This window comes from Ictidomys tridecemlineatus, chromosome 8, assembly GCF_052094955.1.
Source record: "Ictidomys tridecemlineatus isolate mIctTri1 chromosome 8, mIctTri1.hap1, whole genome shotgun sequence".
Taxonomy (NCBI): Eukaryota; Metazoa; Chordata; class Mammalia; order Rodentia; family Sciuridae; genus Ictidomys; species Ictidomys tridecemlineatus.
This window is the reverse complement of record NC_135484.1, coordinates 142,448,904-142,472,737: the sequence shown is the minus strand read 5'-3', so window position 1 is coordinate 142,472,737 and position 23,834 is coordinate 142,448,904. Positions and strand designations below refer to the sequence as shown.

The 23,834-nt window shown below is 37.6% G+C and overlaps 1 protein-coding gene across 1 annotated transcript in view; it reads left to right on the top strand.

Annotated features, from left to right (window-relative positions):
* LOC101968337 (uncharacterized) overlaps window positions 1-23,834 on the top strand; it is a 312,858-nt gene that overhangs the window by 28,760 nt on the left and 260,264 nt on the right. Inside the window, exon 6 of the mRNA XM_005327522.2 lies at window positions 1,162-1,311. Coding sequence (XP_005327579.2) covers window positions 1,162-1,311 — 150 coding nt within the window. The remainder of the gene's footprint in view (window positions 1-1,161; window positions 1,312-23,834) is intronic.

Below are 23,834 nucleotides of genomic sequence, written 5' to 3'. Positions count from 1 at the left end.
AAAACCATTTAGGGATATACAGAAGTCTTATAGAATTGACAGGATAGTCAGGCATTTGATCAACTGTAAGAGAATTTACCTGATCTTAGAAAGCTTAAAGACATAAACAAGGTAATACAGTGTCTCAGTGGGCACTGAAGGCCACCAGCCATCCTATGAAACTACTGCCCAGGGTCTGGCCTGTACCCAGCCTATCTCCTTCCTATTAGAGAAGCTCCCTTCCACTACTTCTTATTAAATTCTAGCATCAGAGACATGGAAACTTTCATAGTACATCTTTAAGCATTTTTTTAGAGACTGAAAGATATTTTATATTTTCAGGAGGTATGTGGCTAAGTGAATAATACCTTCATAGGTGATATTGTTTTGAGGTGATTGGTAAAGCACACATACCATTTTATAACTGCTGGCATTTCCATGCACATAAACAAGGTGGACCAAATAAAGCTGCTCTATGTGTGCAGAGCTCAGGAGCCATTTGGGGGGCAGATCTTAACTTGAGGAAATGATTCAAAGAGCTTTGGCTTCTCCTAAACCTATTCATCTCCCAAACTGGTTTCAGCATCCCAGCAAATAAGTGGTAAGATGTTGAAGTAAACAACATGTAATATTAATGCACAGTAAAGCACAGTATGCACCCTGCAGGATTTATCTGGTAAGTAGGAAAAAGGCTTTAATGCATAAATATACTTTATAAACATCATGAGATGAATGAAGTTTGTTGTTTTTTTTAATCTTAAAAATATCTCGTGTTTAATGTTTATTCTTAGTACATTAAATAGAAAATAATTTGCCAAGTTATAGCTTCTTAAAAAAAAAAAATCAAAGTTTCTCCAGTTGGGCATGGTGGCGCATGCCTGTAATCTCAGAGGCTTGGGAAGCTGAGGCAGGAGGATCGCAAGTTCAAAGCCAGCCTTAGCAACTTAGTAAGGCCTTCAGCAACTCAGAGAGACCCTGTTTCTAAATAAAATATTAAAAAGGGCTGGGGATTTGGCTCTGTGGTTAAACACTCCTGGGTTCCATCCCTGGTATCCAAAGAAAACAAAATTTACTCCAGACTAAAGCCAGTGGCAGACTGTGTGCTTGGTCAACATTCAAGTGATGCAGGCAGGTGACATTCCTCATCATCTTCTTGGGTGAACAGATGAGATCAACCATGAGGACACATGGGATTCGGAGGCACCCACGAGTTCCAGTAAGAGTCATGGACTCCACAAAGAGGCCGATGAAACCACCCCTGCTTACGTCGAAGAGTTTGAAAGACGTGCTCGGGAAGACATTGTTCTGCTTGGAAGTTCTTCTTCAGGGCAGGTCAGCAGTAAACACACGAAAAATGTCAGATGATATCTTTATTAAAACAACGTATTGAAATGTCAAGGCTTCAGGTCTTGTCTCACTCCCCTTTCTGCCTCTCACATATTCATTCTGGAACACAGGCTCTGCGACTTCTGCAAGACTTTTTCTTTCTTTCTTATACATACTTTCCCAGGCGGAAGTTATACTCCTTATCAATACCTGCCCTGGCCCTTGCAGACTTTAGCTCTACTTCATCTGGTTTTATTTTGTGTAACAGCACTCATTTCCAGCAGGCTATAAAAATATCTATAATAAATCTGAAACCAGCATAAATTTATTTGGATAAAATCAGGAGAGACTGCTTGGACAAGCAATATAGTACCATGTGAATATTCTAGTACTTATAAAACCACCCGGAAGGGACTTAGCTTGGATATTATTGTAGTCATGACTTCACAGAGAGGCACCTGTTTTGATTTCTGTTTATGTGTAACATTGCATCCTGATAGGCTTTAGCCCAACAAGGACACGTGTCTCTTCTATGGAGTTACCTTATCTATCTCAAATAAACACACGAGAATCCCGCAGCTGTATCTCCAGGGGCATGCACATGTAAGTTGTTTCTTATGAATGTTTGCTGACTCAGGCCAAACGAGGAAAATTCACTAGGTGAAAAAAAAAAAAAAAACTCTGTTCTCAGTGATATTTTATATTATAACAGGTCACAGTTAGAAATATTTCTGACTCCAAAAGTGAGAGGAGTAGCTCGGTGGGAGTGGGCAGGTGGTGTTCTCTTAACTTGGAGTGTGGAAATTCCATAACTGTGTTGAATTCCTACCCTTGTGCCACTTAGATCTGAATATCGTGGAAACATTAAGGTTATGTCTATTTTGAGCTTTCCTCACGTAAGTGACCCGAATTAGCAAGTACAGCCTTTTCTAACATTCCAGGAGTGGGTTGAATTGTGTCCTCCAAAAATACATTCAAATCCTAGCCCCTAGTACCCGTGAACGTGGCCTGGTTCGGAAATAGGGTCTTTGCAGATGCAATGAAGTTAGGATCTTCAGCTGAGATCACCCCAGATGTGGGGCAGGCCCTTGAAAGGAACTAGTGTCCTTTCAAGAGAAAGGAAGGATTTGAGACACAGACACACACGCAAAGGGAAAGATCATGCAAAGGTGGAGGCTGAGATTGACGTGCTGCTTCCTCAAGCAAAGGAGTGCCTAGCATTTCAGGAAGCCAGGAGAGAGGCATGGAGTGGATTCTCTCCTAGATTCTCAGGAAGGACCCCTCACCCTGCCAACATCTTGGTTTCAGATCTCAGGTCACCAGAACCGTGAGAATTTCTGTCGTTTCAAGCTGCCAAGTTTGTGATTATTTTTAAAGCAGCCAGGCAACTGCAATGACTTGTAAGGCGGTGGATACCCATGAACTAGGTTTCCCCTCTTCTCAGATGCATCGACAATGCCTCATGCCTTTGTGAAGAGAGGACTCTCAAAGGACACTGAACTGAGAAAAGGGGCCAGTCTCTGCCTTTGCCTCTAACCCTCTCCTCCTTCATATCATAGAGTGCCATTTTGTGTGTGTTTCAATTTACCCTGTGCTTTCAAGAATGGGTATGTAGATTTCTTCAGGGTATGTGGCTGTTACGTTTTGTTTCCTCATTCTGTAAAAGACAAGTTGAGGGGCAGAACACCCACCAGCTCTGCTGCTGTGAGGCTGTTCCTGCAAAAGCTCCGCACAGTTTCTAGAGTCTGATAAGAAGAGAACTCAAGTCTGCATTTCCTCCATCTGTCAGTCCCAGGAAAGAGTCAATGCAATCACAGAATCCAAGCCTTTCACAAGTGTGATTCTTCTTCCCTTCTACCTGCTTCTGGCTGTGTCTTCTCCTAATGTATATGTCTTCAGTTATGTGAAAATCAACCTCATCTGACTGCCTAAATAATTGTGAGAGAAAGTATGTGCTGCTGTATATGATGACCACATGGACAGGTTACCATGGGGGAAGGAGGCTGAGCTTTGGAGTCAGACTTCCCGTTGGGACATGGCCTTGCCGTTCACAGCATGTTCGATTGGAGGTGAGTCACTTAACGTCACTTAACGACCTCGGTTTCCTCATTTTTAACTTAGGGGGCATTAGATCTACTTCAATGCTTGGCTCAGAGTCGGAGGTGAGTCATCCAAAACAAACAAACCAATCAATAATGGGGTGCACACACGAATATGACATAATGAATCCCACTATCGTGTAATGTATACTCATAAGGCACCAATAGAATTGCATAAAAAAAAATCTAGCACAAAGTAGAAGTTAATTAAATGCCAGGAACCATTATAGAGAGAAGATTCCAGGCCCACCCTCAGGCCAGTGCTCTCCTGTTCCATGTATGGAAAAGTTCCTTAAACGTGCGAGGTGGCAATACAGGAAGGAAGCACATCAGATCAATATGTTTTAGCATATTGATTCTGTCTTTAGTTCTGGCATTATTGTGATCTTGGATCATTCTGTAAAATAGGGCTAAATAATTTGACCCTCTTATGGTTATGGGGGAGATTAATGAAGTCCAAGTTCCTGGATGTCAATGATTTCCTTTTCTTGTGATTTATTTTCTATATTTCTTGGGCCTGTTGCCTAGTCTTACTTTTTATTGTTGGGGTGACCTATAAATAATAAAAGATAAGGTGTTTATACAAAGATCCAGGTGGAGAAGTCCCGGTGGGAATGAGTATGGTGGGGCAGGTTTCTTATCTGAAACTAATGATTTATATGATGACCAGGGGACTGTTTCTCTTCCTAACATTTCAGGGCCTTATCTTGGTGATGCATGTGGGGTGACCAAAGAATAGAAATTGCAAAGAGAGGTGGGACACTTTACCATAAAATCGTTGGGGGAATGGTTTGGGAGTTGCTTGCTACAGAGAATATTACTTAAAAACTCATCAGACTTAGAAATCCTGAAAGTGAATGTGCATCTTGCAGGAAAAGGAAAAAAAGAAACAAGAAAAAAGCTTCTATGTGCATAGGGAAAGAACATTCTTCGCTAAGCCTCCCTATGATAGGACCCTTTATTTATTTCCAGAGTAGAACCGGCAGGAATGAAGGGTTTGCCTTCTTACTTTGCGAAAGCATTGTGTGTGTGTTGATGTGTGTGTGGGGGGGGGTGGGGGGCGTGTGTGGGAATGCCTGTGTGTACATGGCTGTGTGTGTGAGTGTGTCTCTGTGTGTGGGTGTGTGTAGGGTTGCCTTGGTATTTGTTGGAGCAGGTAGTATTATAGAACTCAGTGGGACAGGAATCATTTCCTTCCCAAGGACCTGATGTGAAACTGATGAGAAAATTGCTTTTGGAGTCATTTTTTAGTTAGCAGGGGTGTCAGAGATATCGTCAGTAATATAATTGGATGAAGTCTCATGATGAAGGTAGGGTCTGAAAGCCCATAAAATCTGTTCCTTTTTTTTTTTTTTTGACCATTTTTAGTCCACAAGGGACAGACTGGCTCTGTAATCATCTTGGGAAGGTATTATAGTTGATGTTTCACGTCTAAGGCATTTGAGGTAACAGGGCATCTCAGTGCATGATCAAATTAGTAGAGACAAAACGGAGACCAAGGATGGATGGATTTTGGGAGAAGTAGAGAGCAGAGACTCTTGGGGCCAGGTGGCCCACATTTCAAGGTTCGTGCAAATGATGAAACATTATTTTTATTGTTATCACAGGACTATTTAGTTAATCTAAGTATACAAAGCCACTTTAAAATGTATGTTCTGAGTTTTTACTCCCTCTGAGAATGAGAAGTTCCTAGAAAAGACATTATGAAAAAACTTAGGTCTAAGAATTATCCAGTGTAGAATAAAACTAATCAATTAAGAGCATAGTTTTTACAAGTTTAGTCACAGAGGAAATCTGGAGGAAAATAATATACATGGTTTTTCAAATAAATATTGAATTAGAAATCAAATAATTTCATTTTACATTTTAGCTACCAGGAGGAAATGTTTTCCTGGGCATTTCCTCATATATACTGTGTGCTGTGTACCTGTTCCTAATCAGTTGCAGATAACTAAGTTTTCCTCTGAATTTTAATTGTAAACAATCCATACATTTAGCTTATTCAATTAGGAAATCATGCTTCAAGGTTTATTTTTTTGTGTGTGTGTGTATGTGTGTGCGTGTGTGTGTGTGTGTGTACCAGTGTGTGTGATTCATGTGTAGTACTTTTTAAGATTTTTATTTTGATATTAAGAGTAAAATACAGAATTGGAGGGGTGTAGTGATGGAATTAATGCTTTACCCAGGACTAAGCATTTGCCTAGGAAACATTCTGAAAAGCCAATCAGTGTGCACCAGCAACTAGCCCAACTTTCCTAACTTCTGTACAGCTGCCTGGCATTTGGCAATGGATGTGAATCAAATCTAGCCTTGTGAAGTGAGTAAAAGTCAAGTCTGAAATCTGATTCTTGACTATGAGAGAAAAAATATAAAAATGCACAACACACAATAAAATCTGAGTGAATTAAAGATGGATTTCATAAGATACTTTAACAGATGGAGCATTTTATTTTCCCTAAGCCAGGCACTTGTATTCTACTCTGCTATTAGGAGTGGCAATGTTTTCGAGGGAAATTTGATTTTTTAAAAAATTACTTGGAATATTTACACAGTCTAAATTTCTATTCTTTTTCTTACCTGATATAATGGTGCATGTATTATTTTCTTAAATATTACATTTAATGTATATACAAATATAAATTAAAGTACAATGAACAAAAGTATAAAGACAGTAAGAGCATAGAAGTAATTTCATGGTTAAAAAAAAAGAAAAAGAGATTGGAATTTTCTACATCTAAATCCAAGGGAAATGGTGATGACAACATTGTGCTGCAGTTTGCAGTGTTTCATATTCTATGCATCTTCAGAGGCAGGCAAGAGAAGAGCCATATTATTATAAATATGAGAGATGTCTCTGCACAGTAGAAATATCATTGTATGAATCAAGGCTCCCAGATTCCCATAAGTTTTAACTGAAAAATTTAAACCTAAGTATATAAAAGACAATTTCATAGTCTAAGATATGGAAAACACATTTTTCTATTCTTAGCCTTCTTATTTATTTTAAAATTTCTCAGTAACTGCTTAGCATGATTTTTGAACTTTCCAGAATGTTCAAGAGACATTCAGATAGAGGCATTCTTCCTAGGTGTGATGAGAATTCCCAGAGAAGAAGAATGCTATCAAGAATGAATAAGCACCTTTTAGTGAAATTGTCTTTGCTCTGGAAATCTTTACCTAGTAGTCATCATGAATTGTTTACTTAATATCAGGTCACATTTTATAAGCACTTTTAAGTAATAAGTCTTCATTTAAATTGCAAGACAGAACTGGTACTATTAATGATTACTTTTCAGTGAATTTTATTTTTCATACCATTTTTTGTGTGCAATTGATAATATTTTTAGTTAATATTAGAAGATAACACTGTATCTGCCTTCCCTCCTTTCCAAAATCAGCTATTGAAGCTGATAATTAGGTAATAGAGATCACTGAAAAAAATATGCATCATTAGAAAAAAATGTGTGGGCCATAGCACAATGGCATCCTGTGAATGAACAACACAATTAAATCTATAATCAGGCAAAATGGGATGGTGCAAGCACATATCCTTGGTGATCAGGTATGGTCCAAAAATAATATATATTTTTTTATGTCTAGAGGTTAGATGGGTTAATTATTCTTCAAAAAACACAATTTCTTAGAATTGAAAATTTGGGAAGAATAGATTACCAGAGAGTTCTAGGTTATATTATTGCATTGGAATCAGGAGTGTAGAATTTTGTAAAATTTCTGATTAGGGGCAGTTGCATTTCCTGTAATTCTCAAATAACGTAGAGGAAATGGTTCACGTGCTATAATAGAAATCAATGAGCTAACCGGACATGTGCCAGAATAGAAAATCCTCTTCTGTGTGAAATTAGGCAAAAGGAGAATGGGCATTGACATTATTTGTAATGTAGGTTTCTGTGTGTTTACAGAACTGTACATGGGAAAAGATAAAAGAGCACTTCATAATCTTCAGTAGATTTGTAAGCTTTAAGATCATGTTCTGAAACGCCTGTATTCAAAATTTTAGCAAAGTGGTGTCTGTCTTACCTGAGCTGTTCTGTTCCTTTTATTTACATATAGTTCATCACCAAAAATACTCAAGATGTTATAGGCACCCACCTGTAATCAATCCCAGCTGCTCGGAGACAGAAGCAAGAGAATCTCAAGTTCAGGAATATCCTGGGCAACTTAATGAAACCCTGTCACTCTGTCGCAAAATAAAAATAAAAAGTACCAGAAATGTAGATCAGTGGTAAAGCATCTCTAGGTTAATCCCCTGTACTAAAAAAAAAAAATCCTTGAAGTTCAATTCACACAAAAGTGGCTGTCAGTTAGCATTTTGTTTGGAGGTCTTACTTTTGATCAAAATCTACATTCTGAAACAAAGATATGAATGAAAAGTTTTTTTGTTTGTTAGTTTTAGAACAACCCGTGTGCTATGTTTTACAGAACCCTATTGCAATTCAACATATTGAGCATGCAACACTCCACATGGTTTTAAAATATGTAGTTATAAAACAAAACCTATTTATTTGACGGATGATTTAATAATTCCACCCTCTTCTTTCCCCACCTATTTCCATTCTCTTATACAGTCGCTGGTGTATCTAACTTCCTGTGAATCTCAGCTCTCAATTATAGATCTGCAATGGATTTATGAGTCTCAAACTGAAAACATATGCTTTGTAAGACAGAAATGAGAATACTGTACTGCTTTGAGAGAAAAGAACCCCCATATTTGACATTGGACAAATGTATTAATATTTCAATAATAAAAAACAAGATACTTATGCTATGTTCTATGAGTTCCTTTAGAGAAAGGACCATATCTTTTTATCTTCAGCATTAAGCATAAGCCATAGCAAACACATAAAATTTTTCCCTCTTGAAAGTTTTGTTCAGTGGATAACTGAATGAACAAGTGAGTGACTGCTAAGATAACTGTGTGGCAGAATTTCCATGAGCATCCTTGGTATGTAAATGTTTTTTGATAGTAATTTCTCTAATACAGTTTTAATGTTATGTGGGAATGTGGGGATTTGGTATTTTCATATGTATGACTTAGATTACTTTTTAAAATATTTAAGTGTCAGAATGAAGGAAAATGCCTTTTCAAAATATAATAGTAAACGTTCATTGCACACCTACTGACAATATTCAATGCGATTTACATAATTAAACCTCACCAATCCCTTGAGAGGAAAATATTATTATCCCCATTTTATAGAATAGCAACCCAAGGCACAGAAAGGCTAAGAAACAAGGTAAAGGTTTTATAGCTAATAAGTTGCTGAGCCAGGATTCAAACTTAGACAAATCCAATCATCACACTTTATTGTTAATGAGAATGCGCAATATTCAAAGCATGTGGCTTTCTAATATAAAATTTTCTATCATTCATGTGGCTTTCTAATATAAAATTTTCTATCATTCATGTGGCATTCTAAAGGAAGTGATACTCCAGGCCAATTAAGCATGTTCTATATCCTTTAAATTATTCTGAACACAATGTGGACAAAGATATTTCACGAGAATGATAACTTTATTTCATCTTACATGTAGTAAACCATGTATTCTTCAGGGTTCTCCAGAGAAACACAACCAACAGGACACATACACACACACACACACACACACACACACACACACACACACATGAGAAGAATTCTTATGGGAATTGGTTCACACACCATCATGGAGGCAGAGAAGTCCCACCATCGGCCGTTGGCAAAGCTGGAATCAGTGGAACTGATGGTAGAACTCCCAAATTCAAGCCCACAAGCCTGAGGACCAGGGATAGTAGGGAGGGTGCTGGTTTAAATAAAGGCCCAAGAGCCAGGAGCTCTTATATCTGAGACCTGAGGAAGGCGGATGTCTTAGCTTGGATACAGTGAATTGACCCTTCTTCCTTTTTTTTTGTTCTGTACAAACCCTCAACAGGTTAGATGAGGTCTATCAACAATAGCAAGAGAGCAGATCTTTCCTACTCTTTCCATTGAGTCAAATGCTCGTTGCTTCTGGAAGAACCCTCACAGACACACGTAGAAATAATATTTTACCAGCTACCTGGGCAACCCATAGCCCAGTCAACTTGACATGTTATATTAACAAGCCAAGTAAAGCAAAGTTAAGACATGCTTACACTAGCCCAAAGACTCAAAGGCATTTCTAGTGGTTAAGCTGGGGGAAAATGCCACACCAAAAATGTGTAAATAATTTCTTTATTTAAAAAAAATTTTTAATAATATTATTTTGATTGAAAAAGCATAATTGTATATATTTATTGGGCACACTGTGATATATGTATATAATGTAGCATGATTAAATATATATATATATATATATATATATATATATATATATATATATATCTCCTATTTAATATATATATATCCTCACCTTTTTTTTTGGTGAGATATTTGAAACTTACTCTTACTTTGAAATATATGATACATTATTACTGACTATAATTGCCCTTCTGTACAATAGACCTTGAAACCTATTCCTCTTGTCTATCTGAAACCTTAATAACTTTTGATCAACAACTCATTTCTTCCCTTCTTACTCTCTCAGCATTTTCTGCTTCTATGAGTTTAATTTTATCAGATATTAAGTGAGGGATTAGAGTGTTATTAAAGCATCATGAATATTTGCTTTCTGTGCCTGGTTTATTTCACTTGAATCATGTTTTTCAGATTCATCCATAATGTGTTGCAAATGGGCTTCCCCCCTTTTATGGCTGAATACTATTTTTTAAATTAAAAAAATTTTTTTGTATAGATATATTACATTTTCTTCATCCACTTATGCATTGACAGACACTTAGGTTGTTTCAATATCTTAGCTATTGTGAATAATGCTGCAATGAATATGGCGTTGCAGAAATCCCTTTGATACATTGGTTTAATTTCATTTGGACATGTATATAGAAGTAGTATATGTAAGTTCTATTTCAGTTCTTGGAGGTACTTCCAAACTGGTTTCCACAACAGCTCTACAACTTTACTGTTTGACCAACAGTGCAGGAGAGTTCTTTTTTCTCTGCTTCCTCCTCAAGACTTATCTTTCATCTCTTTGATAAAAGCCATTTTAGTAGGCACAAGGTGATTATCTCATTGTGGTTTTAATTTGTATTTCCAGAATGATTAGGGATGATGCACATTTTTTCACGTATCTATTGGCAATTTCTACATCTTCTTTGGAGAAGTGCCTATTTAGATTCTTTGCCCATTTTTCATCAGGTTATTTGTTTTCTTGCTGAGTTTTGAGTTTCTTGTACATTTTGGATATTAACCTGTATTGACAGTATGGGTCATATTTTCAGCCACTAGTGAGCTGTCTCTTCACCTGTCAATTGTTTCCTGTGATGTGCACAGGGTTTACATCTAGGTGCAATCTCATTTATCTTTTTGTTCTTTTGTTGCCTATACTTTCAAGGTCACATGCAAAAATGTTATCACCTAGACCATGTTGTGGGAGCATTCCTCTATGCTTTCTTTAACCGTTTTACAGTTTCAACTCTCATATTTAAGTCTGTCTTCCATTTTAACTTGACTTTTGCATATGGTATGAGACCAAGGTCTAATTTCATCCTGCTGCAAGTGGATATTCGATTTTCCCAACACCATTTATTAAAGAGACTGTCCTTTTCCCATTGTATCTTCTTGGTACTTCTGTTAATAATTGGTTGACTGTCTATCATGGGTTTATTTCTTGAATTTCTATCCAGTTCCCTTGGTCACTGTGTCTGTTTTTATGTCAAAATCGTGCTAATTTGATTGCAATCCCACTTTATAATTTGTCTTAAAAGTAGGAAGAATGACAACTCCAGCATTGTTCTTTGTACTTAAGGTTGTTTTGACCATTTAAATTTTTTTGTGGTTTCATATGCATTTAAGGATTTTCTATGTATCTAGAAATGACACTGGCATTTTGATAGAGATTTCACTGTAGGATATTTTGTGTAGTAGGGACATTTTCAAAATAATTATTGTTTTAATCCATGAACATGGGATGTTTTCCCATTTATTTGTATTTTCTTCGATTTCTTTCACCAGTGTTTTTACAGGTTTCAGTATACAGGTATTTTTCTCTTTGCTTAAATTCACACCTAAGAGTTCAATTTTTGCTTTTAACTATTATCAGTCAAATAGTTTTCTTAATTTATACTTAGGGTGATTTGTTAGTACACAGAATAACTACTGAGTTTTCTATTGTATCCTGAAACTTCATTGTAATAATTTTTCAGTTACAACAGGGTTTTTCTTTGTTTTGTTTTTTGGTTTTTTTTGCAGGGTCCTTAGGGTTTTCTATGTATAGGATCAAGCCTTCAGCAAATGGGGGAAATTGACTTCATCCTTTCACATTGGGAAGGTTTCTATTTCTTTCATTGCTTGCTTGCTTGGGCTAGGCTTGCCAGTATTGCGTTGAAAAGAAGTGGTGAGAATCAGCATCCTGGTCTGATCTATAATCCTAAAAGGAAAACATCCAGGTTTTTACTACTCAGAATAACATTAGCCATGAATTTGTCATCTCTGACTTTTATGGTGTTGACATTTCTTTTATACCTCCTGAGAGCTTTTATTATGAAAAGAGTATCGATATGTTAGTTTCATTTCATTTGTCAGATGATTCTTTGTGCATCTATTGAGATATTCATCCTTTCTCCTTTATTTTGTAATGAGCAACACATTCATTAATTTGCCTCTGTTGAATGTCCTTGAATCCCAGTGATAAATCCCACTTTCTCATGGTGGGAGATTCTTTTAGTCTGTTCTTGAATTGTGTTTGCTAATATTTGATCCAGGATATTTACAATATCAGGGATATTGTCCTATAACTTTCTTTTCTCATAATGTCTTTGGCTTTTGTATCAGGGTAATGTTAGCGTCATAAAATGAGTTTGAAAATATTATCTCCACTTCTAATTTTTGGAAGAGTTTGAGTTCTGGGCAGAATAAAGTACTAGCCTTACCAGTTCTCCCAACATCTTCCATGAGACAAGACAGCAATGAGCCAGGCTTGGTGGCATATGCCTATCATCCCAGAAGTTGGGAGGCTGAGGCAGGAGGATTGCAAACTGAAAGATAGCCTCAGCAATTTAGTGAGGCCCTAAACAACTTGGCAAGACTCAGTCTCAAAATAATAAAAGTGAAAAGGGTTGGGGATATGGTTCAGGGGTTAAGCACCCTTTCTACCAGGGAGTTCGTATCTTACATACATTCTCCCACTTAAAAAATAACTGCCATTCTCAACATGATTCACAATAGCTGAGCTAAGAAACCAACCTATGGCTCTTCAATAGAAGTGCATGCACATGTACCTCTGCACATAGAGGCGGTCCTTGACTTACGGGGGGTTACAACAGGCTCATCATTGGTTGAAAATATCATAAGTCAACAAGGCACTTAACAGACCTGATCTTCCACACATGACAGCTTCGTCTAGTGTACGTAAACATGTTCAGGACACTTAGATTGGTCTACAGTCAGGCATCTCAAGAGAGCTTATATAGCATTGTGTATCACTAGTCCAGGAAAGACCAAAATTCAAAGCAATTTCTACTAAATGCATATCACTTTTGAATCATCATAAAGTTGAAAAATTGTCACATCAAACCATCATAAGTCAGGGACCATCTCCCTGTGTGTGTATGTATGTATGAGTTTGTGTGTGTGTGTGTGTGTGTGTGTGTGTATAAAGAAAAATGTGGTGTATTGACACAATGGAGTATTACTTAGCCATAAAGAAGAATGACTTTATGACATTTGCTGCTAAATGGATGGATCTGGAGACTCCCATGCTAAGTGGAATAAGCCATTCTCAAAAAATCAAAGGTCAAATGCTTTCTCTGACATATGAAAACTAATAAGGAGGGAGAGATTAAAAAAGAATAGAAGAAAGATCAGTGGAGTAGATAAAGGGGAATTAAGGAAGGGAGGGATGGGATACATAATGATAGTGGAATGAATCTGACCTACCTTCCCTACATACTCATAGGAATATACCACAGTGAATTTCAACATCATGTACATACATCTACAACACACTAATTTAAAAAAAAAGAACTATCTGTAGCATAAAGATCAGTAGAGAGAAGGAAATAGGGGGTGGAAGGAAGGGAAGGCAGAGGAAAAACTTATATTCCATGCTTTTATAATTATGTCAAAATGAACTCTTCTTGTCATGTATAACTAAAAAGAACCAATAGGCCAGACCCATTATGCTTGTAATCCCAGCAACTTGGGATGCTGAGGCAGGAGGATCATGAGTTCAAAGCCAGCCTCAGCAACTTAGTGAGACCCTGAGCAAATTAGCAAGGCACTGTCTCAAAATACAAAACCTAAAAAGAGCCGGGGATGTGGCTCAGTAGTAAAGCACCCCTGTGTTGGGTCCCTGGTACCAAAAAATAAAAGTCAGTTCTTCTCTACGGTGCCTGACTGGTCATGACCTTCTATTCTCTTTCCTGAGAATAACTTGCTATTTTCTTCTGCATCTTACCTTGGTTGCTCCGAGAGTGTCATCTTTATGTCATGCTTTTTTTCCTCCCTAAAGTTAGCAACTTTGTCCTGTTCATTTGTTTTGTCTTTCCCCAACAACTGACCTGGAATTCAATAGTGATTACTTAGACAGTGATTGAATAAGTGCTTGCTACACAACATTGGGAGAAAGATTTGGAAAGAATTGGAAAAGATATGGGCCACTCTCTTCTATATGTGTATCTTTGCAAGGCCAGAAGTCCACTTAGAATTTCATGTTAAGGCTAAACAAAGAGAGCAAACTAAATTTCTGTTCTCAATAGAGTATTGTTGGGGTTCTTTTGTGTGCGTTTACTTATTTTCATTTTTCAAGCTTCCATAACAAAATAGCCTAGACAGTCGGAGCAGGGGGGGAAAGCAATTATTCTGGAGAATGGTAGTCCAGGATCAGGGTGCATTGTGCTCAGTCTCTGGGGAGAGCTCTTTCCTTAGCTCATAGTTGCTCCCTTTGCACCATGTCCTCAAAAAATGGGGGTATCTAGCATCTCTTCCCTCGAAGGCTCTAATCCCACCTTGAGGGCCCCCATCCACGTGACCTCATCTAAACAGAGCTATTTTCCAGAGCCTCCACCTCCAGGTGCAATTGATCGCATCAGGATGAAGGCTTCAACCCTTGAAATTTGGGAAGACACAATTCAGTCCACATCTTGCTTTCTTAAACCCGCTAGATTTTCACAAAAACTTTTCTACGTAGATTGTATCTCATGAAAAATTCATTTACCCTGCGTATTGAAGAATGTACTTATTTCACAAATGTTTCAGCTGGAGTGCTTCTAGTTGCCGGAGTGCTTTGTTTCTTTTAGGGTAGGGCTTGGGATAGGAAAGAGGCCTGAGGCTGAGAAAGAACTCTGGGCAGAGATGGGTGGGCTGCCAGGGCCCTGAGCGCTTGCTCTCCCTCTTGCTACCTGAGACCCAAAGTGCTCCTCAATATTCCTGAAAGGATATTTTGACGTGCACTTTTAGGAAGGACAAAGTAAAATAAAATTGCCGATTTTATTGCTAATATTTAAAAGTCTCCTCCAATCATTTGAAACCTGACCTGTGCTATTTATTAATTTGGAAAAGGTGGAATCTTTTCAAACATGTCCTGAATATGTACCGTTGATGCTGTTTAGAGGGCTCACCTTGGGAGTTTAATGTGTCTCATGTATTATAATGGCACAAGGAAACCTAGGTGGAGAAGGAATGGAATATAAATTTATATTCATGATTTAAAATTTCCAGCTAAATCAGTGGTTCAACTCTTAAGCTTCTCTATATAAAAAATTCAGATTGCCTTTATTTCCAAAGAAAAGGGAGGTGAAATCTGTGAGTGCGTGCGTGTGTGTGTGTGTGTGTGTGTGTGTGTGTGTGTGTGTATGAGAGAGAGAGAGAGAGAGAGAGAGAGAGAGAGAGAGAGAGAGAGAGAGAGAGAGAGAGAGTATGGGGCGGGTTGTCAGTAAAGTTTCTTAAAGATTTTTATTAAAACAGAGAGAAAGAGATATTGAAGAAGATAATCTTAATGTGAATGTGTTGATTCTGTGCCCCATCTACCAAGTCTATTGAAATGTGAAGTCCATGCTGAATTCGTGTGACTCCAAGGATAGCTGACAGCATGTTCAGAATGCTGGTCATATACAAAGAATTCTCCAACAGGAACTGTTAGACTGCAGGAAGTCCTGTTTTCAATCTGTCTGCATAACAGCAATTAATATTAACAAGAATTATATCTGAATATGGAGGGAAAATAGCCTTCTTAACTTTACCTCCTATTTTTTCCCTCTGATGAGATATTGCTGACCACAGTGCTCATTAGCAGCACAATAAAAAGGAGATCCTGGTAAATAGTAGGAACTTGGAGTTCCATGGGGCCTTTGATCAGGGTGGCTCCGAGCTTTCATGACTCATTACTTTTTGAAGTACCTTTGTCAAGTATAAAGGTGTCAAGGGTTACAACTCTCATTTTTTAAGCACAGAAACTGGGGTATTTACAAGAAACTATCTCAAGGCCTCCATGAGAGAATCAGGGATGTGATGTATAAATAAGATCATTAAAGCCAAGATAAACATCGATCACCAGAAAACAATAGCATCTAAGGAATTGCCCAGGAATTTCATATATCGCTCAGAAACAATATTGTTTTAAAATAAATTATTTTTTTAGCTTTTATCTTGAATTACTTCCTTCATTTGGTAATAGCTGTTTACAACTTCCCATTCAGATCATCTAATATTGGACCATATCCTTAAGAATTCTTTTTAAAAAAAATTTATATGAAAGTAGTGTACATTTCCTATTATTACCAACAGAAAAAAGATTAAAAAAATGATCTATCTATCTATATCCATGCCTGTATATGTTTAGTCAATTGAATATAAGTTTATTCTATCATCTACTGATTTGAAGAACATTATGAAAAAGATACTGTACCCTACTTTTTTTGCAATTTTAATGCAAATGGAAGTTAAGAACATACATGCTGCAAAACATTTTTTTCTCAAAAATCCCACTTAGTTCCAATTAGAAACGACACTCAGAAGATAACAAATTGTATGTTGTATATTTGAAAAATAGCTACAGGAATGTTCTTCCTGCAATGAAATAAGAAACGTTTGAGGGGATGGATCTGCCGATGAGACCCCACTGACCCTTACCCAATATGTACCTGTCCTGAAGGAGCATGTTTTACCCCACACATAAGAATGGTGATTGTACGATGTGTCCATTAAACATTTTAGGAAGAAGGTAACAAATCACCTTTATTTTCAAAATGAGTTTCAAAAGAAACTCATTTTGAAAATAAATAAATTTGTTACCGGGTTTATTAGAAAATAAAATTCTCTTTTAATTATTTTTCACCACCTCTCTGCTCTGTTCTGTTCACTTCTATTTTCAAAGGCTCGTGCCTTGGTGTCCCCTGTGGGGTGGCTGAGTCTGTAAGAGCAGGGATTGCCTGTCCATGCACACTCACCTCCAGACACACAGGTTGGGAATTTTGTATCTTACGTCCATATCTCCACTCCCTGCTTCTTATAATTTAATAGCTTTATACATAGTGGACCATGGATTTCGGGTTCTGTGGCTGAGGGCTTCCTATACTGGCACTCTCTGTGTTGTTTTTATGGTACTCCAAGGTTCCCCTATTATCATCTCTCATGTTCCTCAGATGAAATCCAACGTTGCTGCTTATTTGAATGTGGCCCATCAACTTCTCTCAGGATACCTGAGGTGCTAATTAAAATGCACCTTCCAGAGAATGAACCCAGACTTGGTGTCTCATAATCTCTGAGATAGGAGGCCTAGAGTGTATAATTCAACACAAATGCTGTAGGAAATTGTTGCGTGCATTACACTCAAGACCTTGCCCTGTCTTATAATAATAGTTAATACCTCTACAGCAGTTACTATATACCAGGCATTGTTTTAAGTCCTTTACATATAATAATTCATTTAATTGTCATAAAAAACTATCTTTTTAATGTTTAAGTCATAAAACTTAAAAAATAAAAATTGGCCAGCTGGGTGCGGTGCTGCACACCTGTAATCTCAGCAGCTCAGGAGGCTGAGGCAGGAAGATTGCAAGTTCAAAGCCAGCCTCAGCAAAAGTGAGGTGCTAAGCAATGCTGTGAGACCCTGTCTCTAAGTAAAATACAAAATAGGGCTGGGGATGTAGGTTAGTTTTTGAGTGCCTCCGAGTTCAATCCCCAGTACCTTCCCTGGTAAAAACAAAAACAAACAAAAAACCTATCCCCTTAAGAACACAAATTTCTACTGTCGGTATAGGTCTAAAATGTGCTGAATGTAAATGAGATAACATAAGACCTATAAGGAAGGAGGCAAGATGTCAATTTCATTGATACTGAGTTACAAAAATAGCATAGAGATTCCTGATTCCCCTTCACTCAGTTTGAATTACTATTTAAAAAATTTTTCACCCCATCACTTTTCTTTGTCCATTTTCTGCTGCCATAACATAAGACCACAGACTCTGTAATTTATAAACAATGGAGGTTTATTGTATCATGGTTCTGAGGCTGAGAAGGGCAAGATCAGGAGGCTTCATGGATTGAAGGCCATCTTGCTGCATCATCCCTTGGCAAAGGGGTATGAGAAATCAAGCAGGACACGATCCAACTGCTCATGATGAAGGCACTAATTCATTCATGAGGACAGATGCCTCACGACCTAATCACTCCTTAGAAGTCCCACCTGTCAACGCCGTTGCATTAGGGATGAAGTTTCCAACACGTGAATTTTCAGCAACACATTCACAGTGTCACCAAAGTAGTTCAACTCTTTCCTTGTGATTTTTCTTCTGTAGTAGAGTGACTTTATTCAGCCTATCTTGAGGACAGTCATAGAAAATGGAATATTTTCGTGAAAATTACAAAATTTCCATTGTTAGTGTTCATTTTTAGGTTTCTAAATTTTTCTCACTAATAAGTGATCTCAAACAAACCAACAATTTTCCTCAAAGGACCCCCTATTTGGGTAATAAATGAATTTTGAATATAGAGATGTTGCTAATAGGGGAGGCTGTGTATGTGTATTGGCAGCAAGAGGCGGAGGAGGAGAATGTGGGAACCCCCCTATTTTCTAATTTGCTTTCAAAATAAAATTACTCTAAAAATGAAGTCAATCTTTAAAAAATGGTCCTCATATTTTGAAGTATAATAATGGCATTATATTAATGAAAAAATACCCCCTTTTCAAAAGATTGAAATACTTAATAGTGAAATGTCAGAACGTGTGTGATTTACTTTGAACTTCTTCCGTTTTTGCATTCATATATTACATATTATATATAAATTTCTATATTATATGGAAATATTGAGGGCAAAATAGAACCATTATTAAACCTAGATCATGGCTATATGGAGGATTCATTTTACAATTTTCTATGTTTTTTTTTTATATTTTGACGTTGCTCACAATTAAAAGTGAAACACTTTTACTTTAGTTATGATGCATTGCCTACTTTTTTCTTCAATGTCTGTCAGATGAGACCATCTAAATCTCCTGGCCTCAGAGCTGACAGACGTTGCCATTACCTGGGCATAAATCAAGTTAACTTCTGGTTCAAGTGGGGGGCTGGACCTTAGTATTCTTAAGAAGCTCCAAAAGGCCTCAAGAATTCAGAATCACTGCCCTAATGGCTTTATTCTTGGTTTCTGGAAATAAGGAAAATGAACATCTTTTTTTTTCCCCCATGGTACTTTTAGATGCAGACACGTAGCTATCAGCTATTTTCTAATCATAAATAGTGCTTGGAGATCATATGTGAACTTCAATTTATTGAGCACCTGTCATGTGCAAGTCCTGGGGCAGAAGTTTTCAGGTCACATCTTTTCTCTTTTTTTTTTTCCTTTTTCTATCTTTCCATGGAAGGTATAATGTTCTCCATGTTTCAGATGGAGAAATTGAAGTTGACCCGGGTGCAGTGGAACATGCCTGTAATTCCAGTGGCTCAGGAGGCTGAGGCAGGAGGATCCCAAATTTAAATCCATCCTGGGCAACTTAGAGAGGCCCTAAGCAACTTAGTGAGACCTTGCCTCAATAAATAAATAGATAATGAATAAATAAAAAGAGAAAGGGCTGGGGATGTAGCTCAGTGGTAAAGTGCCACCCCTGGGTTAAATCCCCAGTACAAAAAAAATAAGTAATAAAACTTGACACATATTTATTCTGTCCTACTCTTCACCCAGAATTCACTCAGGATTCCCAGGTGTTGGTACTTCTTGTCTTGACCCCTCAGGCCTCTGTTCACCCGATCCTTCAAGGCCAATGCAGCAGAATGTTGTTATGGCTCTTTTTTGTTGTTATGAACACTCTTTCCAATCTCTGGATTCTTTCATTCCTCATAGTTTTCCTTCAGACTCATTAAAACCCACTGGAGAGAATTGACTAAAATATATTTAAACCCAATGCCATTCAAATTATTTTTTAAAAAGCAATCTGCTACAATAGATTAAGAAACCACTGGTTCTATTTAGCTAGTGTAATTTCTGACTAACTAACTAACCTGTTCAGAACTACATAAGCAAACCTGAAACAAGTCTCCATCAATTTTTTTCTTTTTGCCTTTGGATGTAACATACTATTTTCAAAAAGGAATCAAATAGAGTAATAATTAGCCCCCTAGCAGAGCAAATGACTCTCATAATCATCTCCTCCAATGTTTCTTTGGTGGAAAGACTGGACAGTGAGAAAAGAGAATGTGCCAGACCCTGGGTTCAAGTTCTGCATGTGCCCCATGAAGCAAAGGTTTGGTTTAGTGATGCATGACACCACTTTGCTAGAGAAACTCAGAAAGAGAAGAGAGTTGATACCTTCCCTCGAGGCAGACGAAGCTCTCCTCTGATGGACACGTGATTGCAGCAGGGCTCACCTGCCTCTAATTGCATGGAGAGAGATTTTATTTTTCAGTACTTTAGCTAATTCAGTTTTCGGTCTCTTTCAATTCCACTATTTGTGCAGCATAAGATTGTGGTGGGTGGAAATCAATGTTTATGTTTTGGAAAAGGAGACATGATCTATGTGATGAAGGTCCTAGCCGTAGAGATTAGGAGTTCTGTGCTCCGGGTCTCAACACCGACTAGCTCCAGGTTCCTGAGCAAAAGCACTCGATCAACCCGGACCTGGTTTTCACATTTGCGTAGAAGACTGCATTTGATCATCTTCAAGGTTCTTTCCAGTTCTAAAATGTCGACGACGCTGCCATATGTGCAAATATAATAGCTATAAAAAAGATACCCCATAACTCCCAAATCTGTGACATAGCTGATAGAATTCTTTCTTTGGTGGGCATTTCCTTCTTGGTGGGTAAATTACACCCGTATTTCTAAAAAATTTTAAGCATCCTCACCATCTGTCACACACGTGCATGTTATGGTATAGATTTTGGTTTGTTTGGTTTGGGGTGTGGTGGACCAGGAACTGTTTGTTCTAATTTCTGCTGAGCAGTGATTTCTCAAACTTTTCTATCCAATGATCCACCAGGGAACACACTGCTAATGGTTTGCATGTCTCCACCCAAATTCACGTTGAAATGTAATCCCTGTTGCAAGATAGGAAGGGGGCAGTGACTTAATCTGATTATGGTGTGTGGAGGTGAGACATTTGGAAGGTAATTGGGGTTACAGAAGGCCGTAGGGTGGAGCCATCATCTAATGGGACAGTAGCTTGGTAAGATGAGGAGATAAGATGTCATGTGTCACCCTGTGATGTCCTGTGCTAACTCAGGACTCTATAGGGTCCCAACCAGCATCCCAATCTTGACCTTCTGGCCTTCAAAACCATGTGTTGAGTAAACCTTTATTCTTTATAAGTTGATTAGTCAGTAGCATTTAGTTATTGCAACTTAAAATGGACTAAGACACAGGCTTTCTTTCCCTAATTAGTGAGTCACTTCTTCATTGATTCTCACCCTGGGGGATTCTCACTCTGCTAATAAAATAAGTGTCAGAGTGGTCATTGTAAAAACACCAGAGGACTGTAGTTTGAACAGCTATAGAAGTGCTTCTGGATAGTTTTCTGGAAGTGGTGGTGGTGGTGATAGTGGCAGACTGGGTTAGGAAGGCAATTTGACTTGGTTGACAACCACTTGATTGAAATAATGATTATATATGTAATATAAGCACTGCATCACTCATCAATAGTATCTTGACTCAGAGTGTACATTACATTGGAAAAATTCTTAGAGAAAAAGGAAAATCTATTTCAACAGAAAAAGTATGCCTGATCCTAAAAGAAATTCACCCATTTTTAATTCTGTGTGGTTACTCTCTCTGACTCTCCAAATTCCTCCTTTTCCTCATTTACCCTTCTAAACCAATTGTTCAGTCTCTTCATCTTGTTTTCATGATCCTTGAAAAGGCTTTTTTTTTAAAACTTCTTTGGATTTGTGTATTATTGTTCATTTTCTATTTAACTGATTTCTTTCTTTATTTCATTATTTCTTTGTGGTGTTGTCTACGGATGCAGAATGGATCCCTCTCATCCCAAATTTAGTTTGGATATTGAGAAGGAGGCCACGGTTGTGTCCCAGGAGAGCATGGGAAGGTTTACTGCTCACATGATGAGCCATTCCTGGGGGCAGCGTGGGCCCATAACCACATTCAGAAGACACTTGGGGTTGGGGGAGACTGAATAGGCATTTCAGATTGTGATTCGGCAGTGGCGTGGGGAGCTTCCCACTGGGGATCCCCGCTATGGAGTAGAAAAGGAAGAGAGAGGGCAGCCTCGCCAACTGTCCGGAGTCCAGCATCAAGAACAGAGCCCAGGGCCTGGGGTGTGCTGGGTGGTCGAGTGCTTGCCCAGAATGCAAGGGGCCCTGGTCCAACCCCAGCATCTACCTGCCACCCTGAAAGAAATAAAGAAGCTAGACTTTCTTTCTTTATCTTCTGCTTACTTCTTACTTACTTTTATTTTTCTTTTTAAAATTCAGATTAGAAGCCTATATCACTGAGTTTCTACCTCCCATCATTCCAGGTATAAACTTTGCAAGGTATAAATGTTCTTCGAACTACTTCTTTGCTATTTCCTACTAATATAGACATGTTGTATTTTAATTGTCCTTTAGTTTAACATATTTTAAATTTCTCCTTTGACCTGTAGGCTCTTTACAGACATGCTTTTTAGATTCCAAGTATTTGAGAAAAATTTTCTCTATATATCTTATTGTTGCTGATTTTCAGTTTAATATGATTGTGTTATGTTAATCCTTTGAGATTTATTACAACTTGTTTAATAAATGCTCCATCTGCACTTGAGATGAATGCATATTATGCTGTTGCTGAATGTAGTATTCTATAAATAACCAATAAGGCAAGTTATTTGATAGCCTTGCTGCAATTTTCTACATTTTTGCTGATTTTTTTTTTTGTCTTTTTCTATGACTTATGAAGAATGTTAAATTCTCCAACTCTGATGGTGAAGTTGATGCTTCCTGCCTTGAGTGAAGTCAAATGCTTTGTAGCATGTCTGGCAACTTTGTCATTGCATGCATACACCTTTTCAGACTGCTCTTTCTTCTCTTATCATCTCTGATAATCCTCCTCTTTTTGAGATTTATTTTATCTCATAACATAGCTACCCCCGAATCCTCATGCATAGTGTTTGTAGGGTTTATACTTTATCCATTCTTTACTTTCAAAATATTATGATAACGGTGCGTTTCTTATTAATAACAGATGGTTTGGTCTTGACTTTTTACTTAGTCTGTTAATTTCTGCCTTTGTGTTAGAATATTTAGACGACTTACATTTAATAAAATTATCGATCAGTTTGGGTGTAAGTATGTCCTTGAGTTATTTGGTTTCTATTTGTCCTATCTAATCTCACTTCCTCTGTTTCTTTTCTTGTGTTTTTGAGGGGGTTTGTACTATAATTTGGAATATTCCCCCAAAGGCCCATGATTTAAAAGTTTTTTTCTCAGCTCACACAATCGGATGTGGAGGAAACTTCAAGAGACAAAGCCTAGCGGGTGACCTTGTGGTTACTGGGGACATGCACTGGAAGGTACTGGTAGAGCCCCATTCCTCTTCCTCTTCTTTTGTTACCAGCCATGAGGTGAATGGCTCTGCTCCCCATGTGCTCCTACCATGCCATGCTGCCTTGCCATAGGGCCAAAGCAATGCAACCCATTGGTCATGAACAGACACTTCCCAAAATGTGAGCTAAAATAAACCTTTTTACTTTATAAGTTGATTTATGTCAGATATTTGTCACAGTGATAGGAAATCGACACAGTTTTGTTGTAAACCAAACAAAATTCATTTCTGATATTTTTTCTTTAATGACATTCTAAAGACTATAGTGTGCATTTTAACTTCTCACAATCTGTCTTAAAAATACATTATTGCTTCAAATATAATTTAAGAACATTATAATAGTATATTTCCAATGATAAACCTCCCAAAA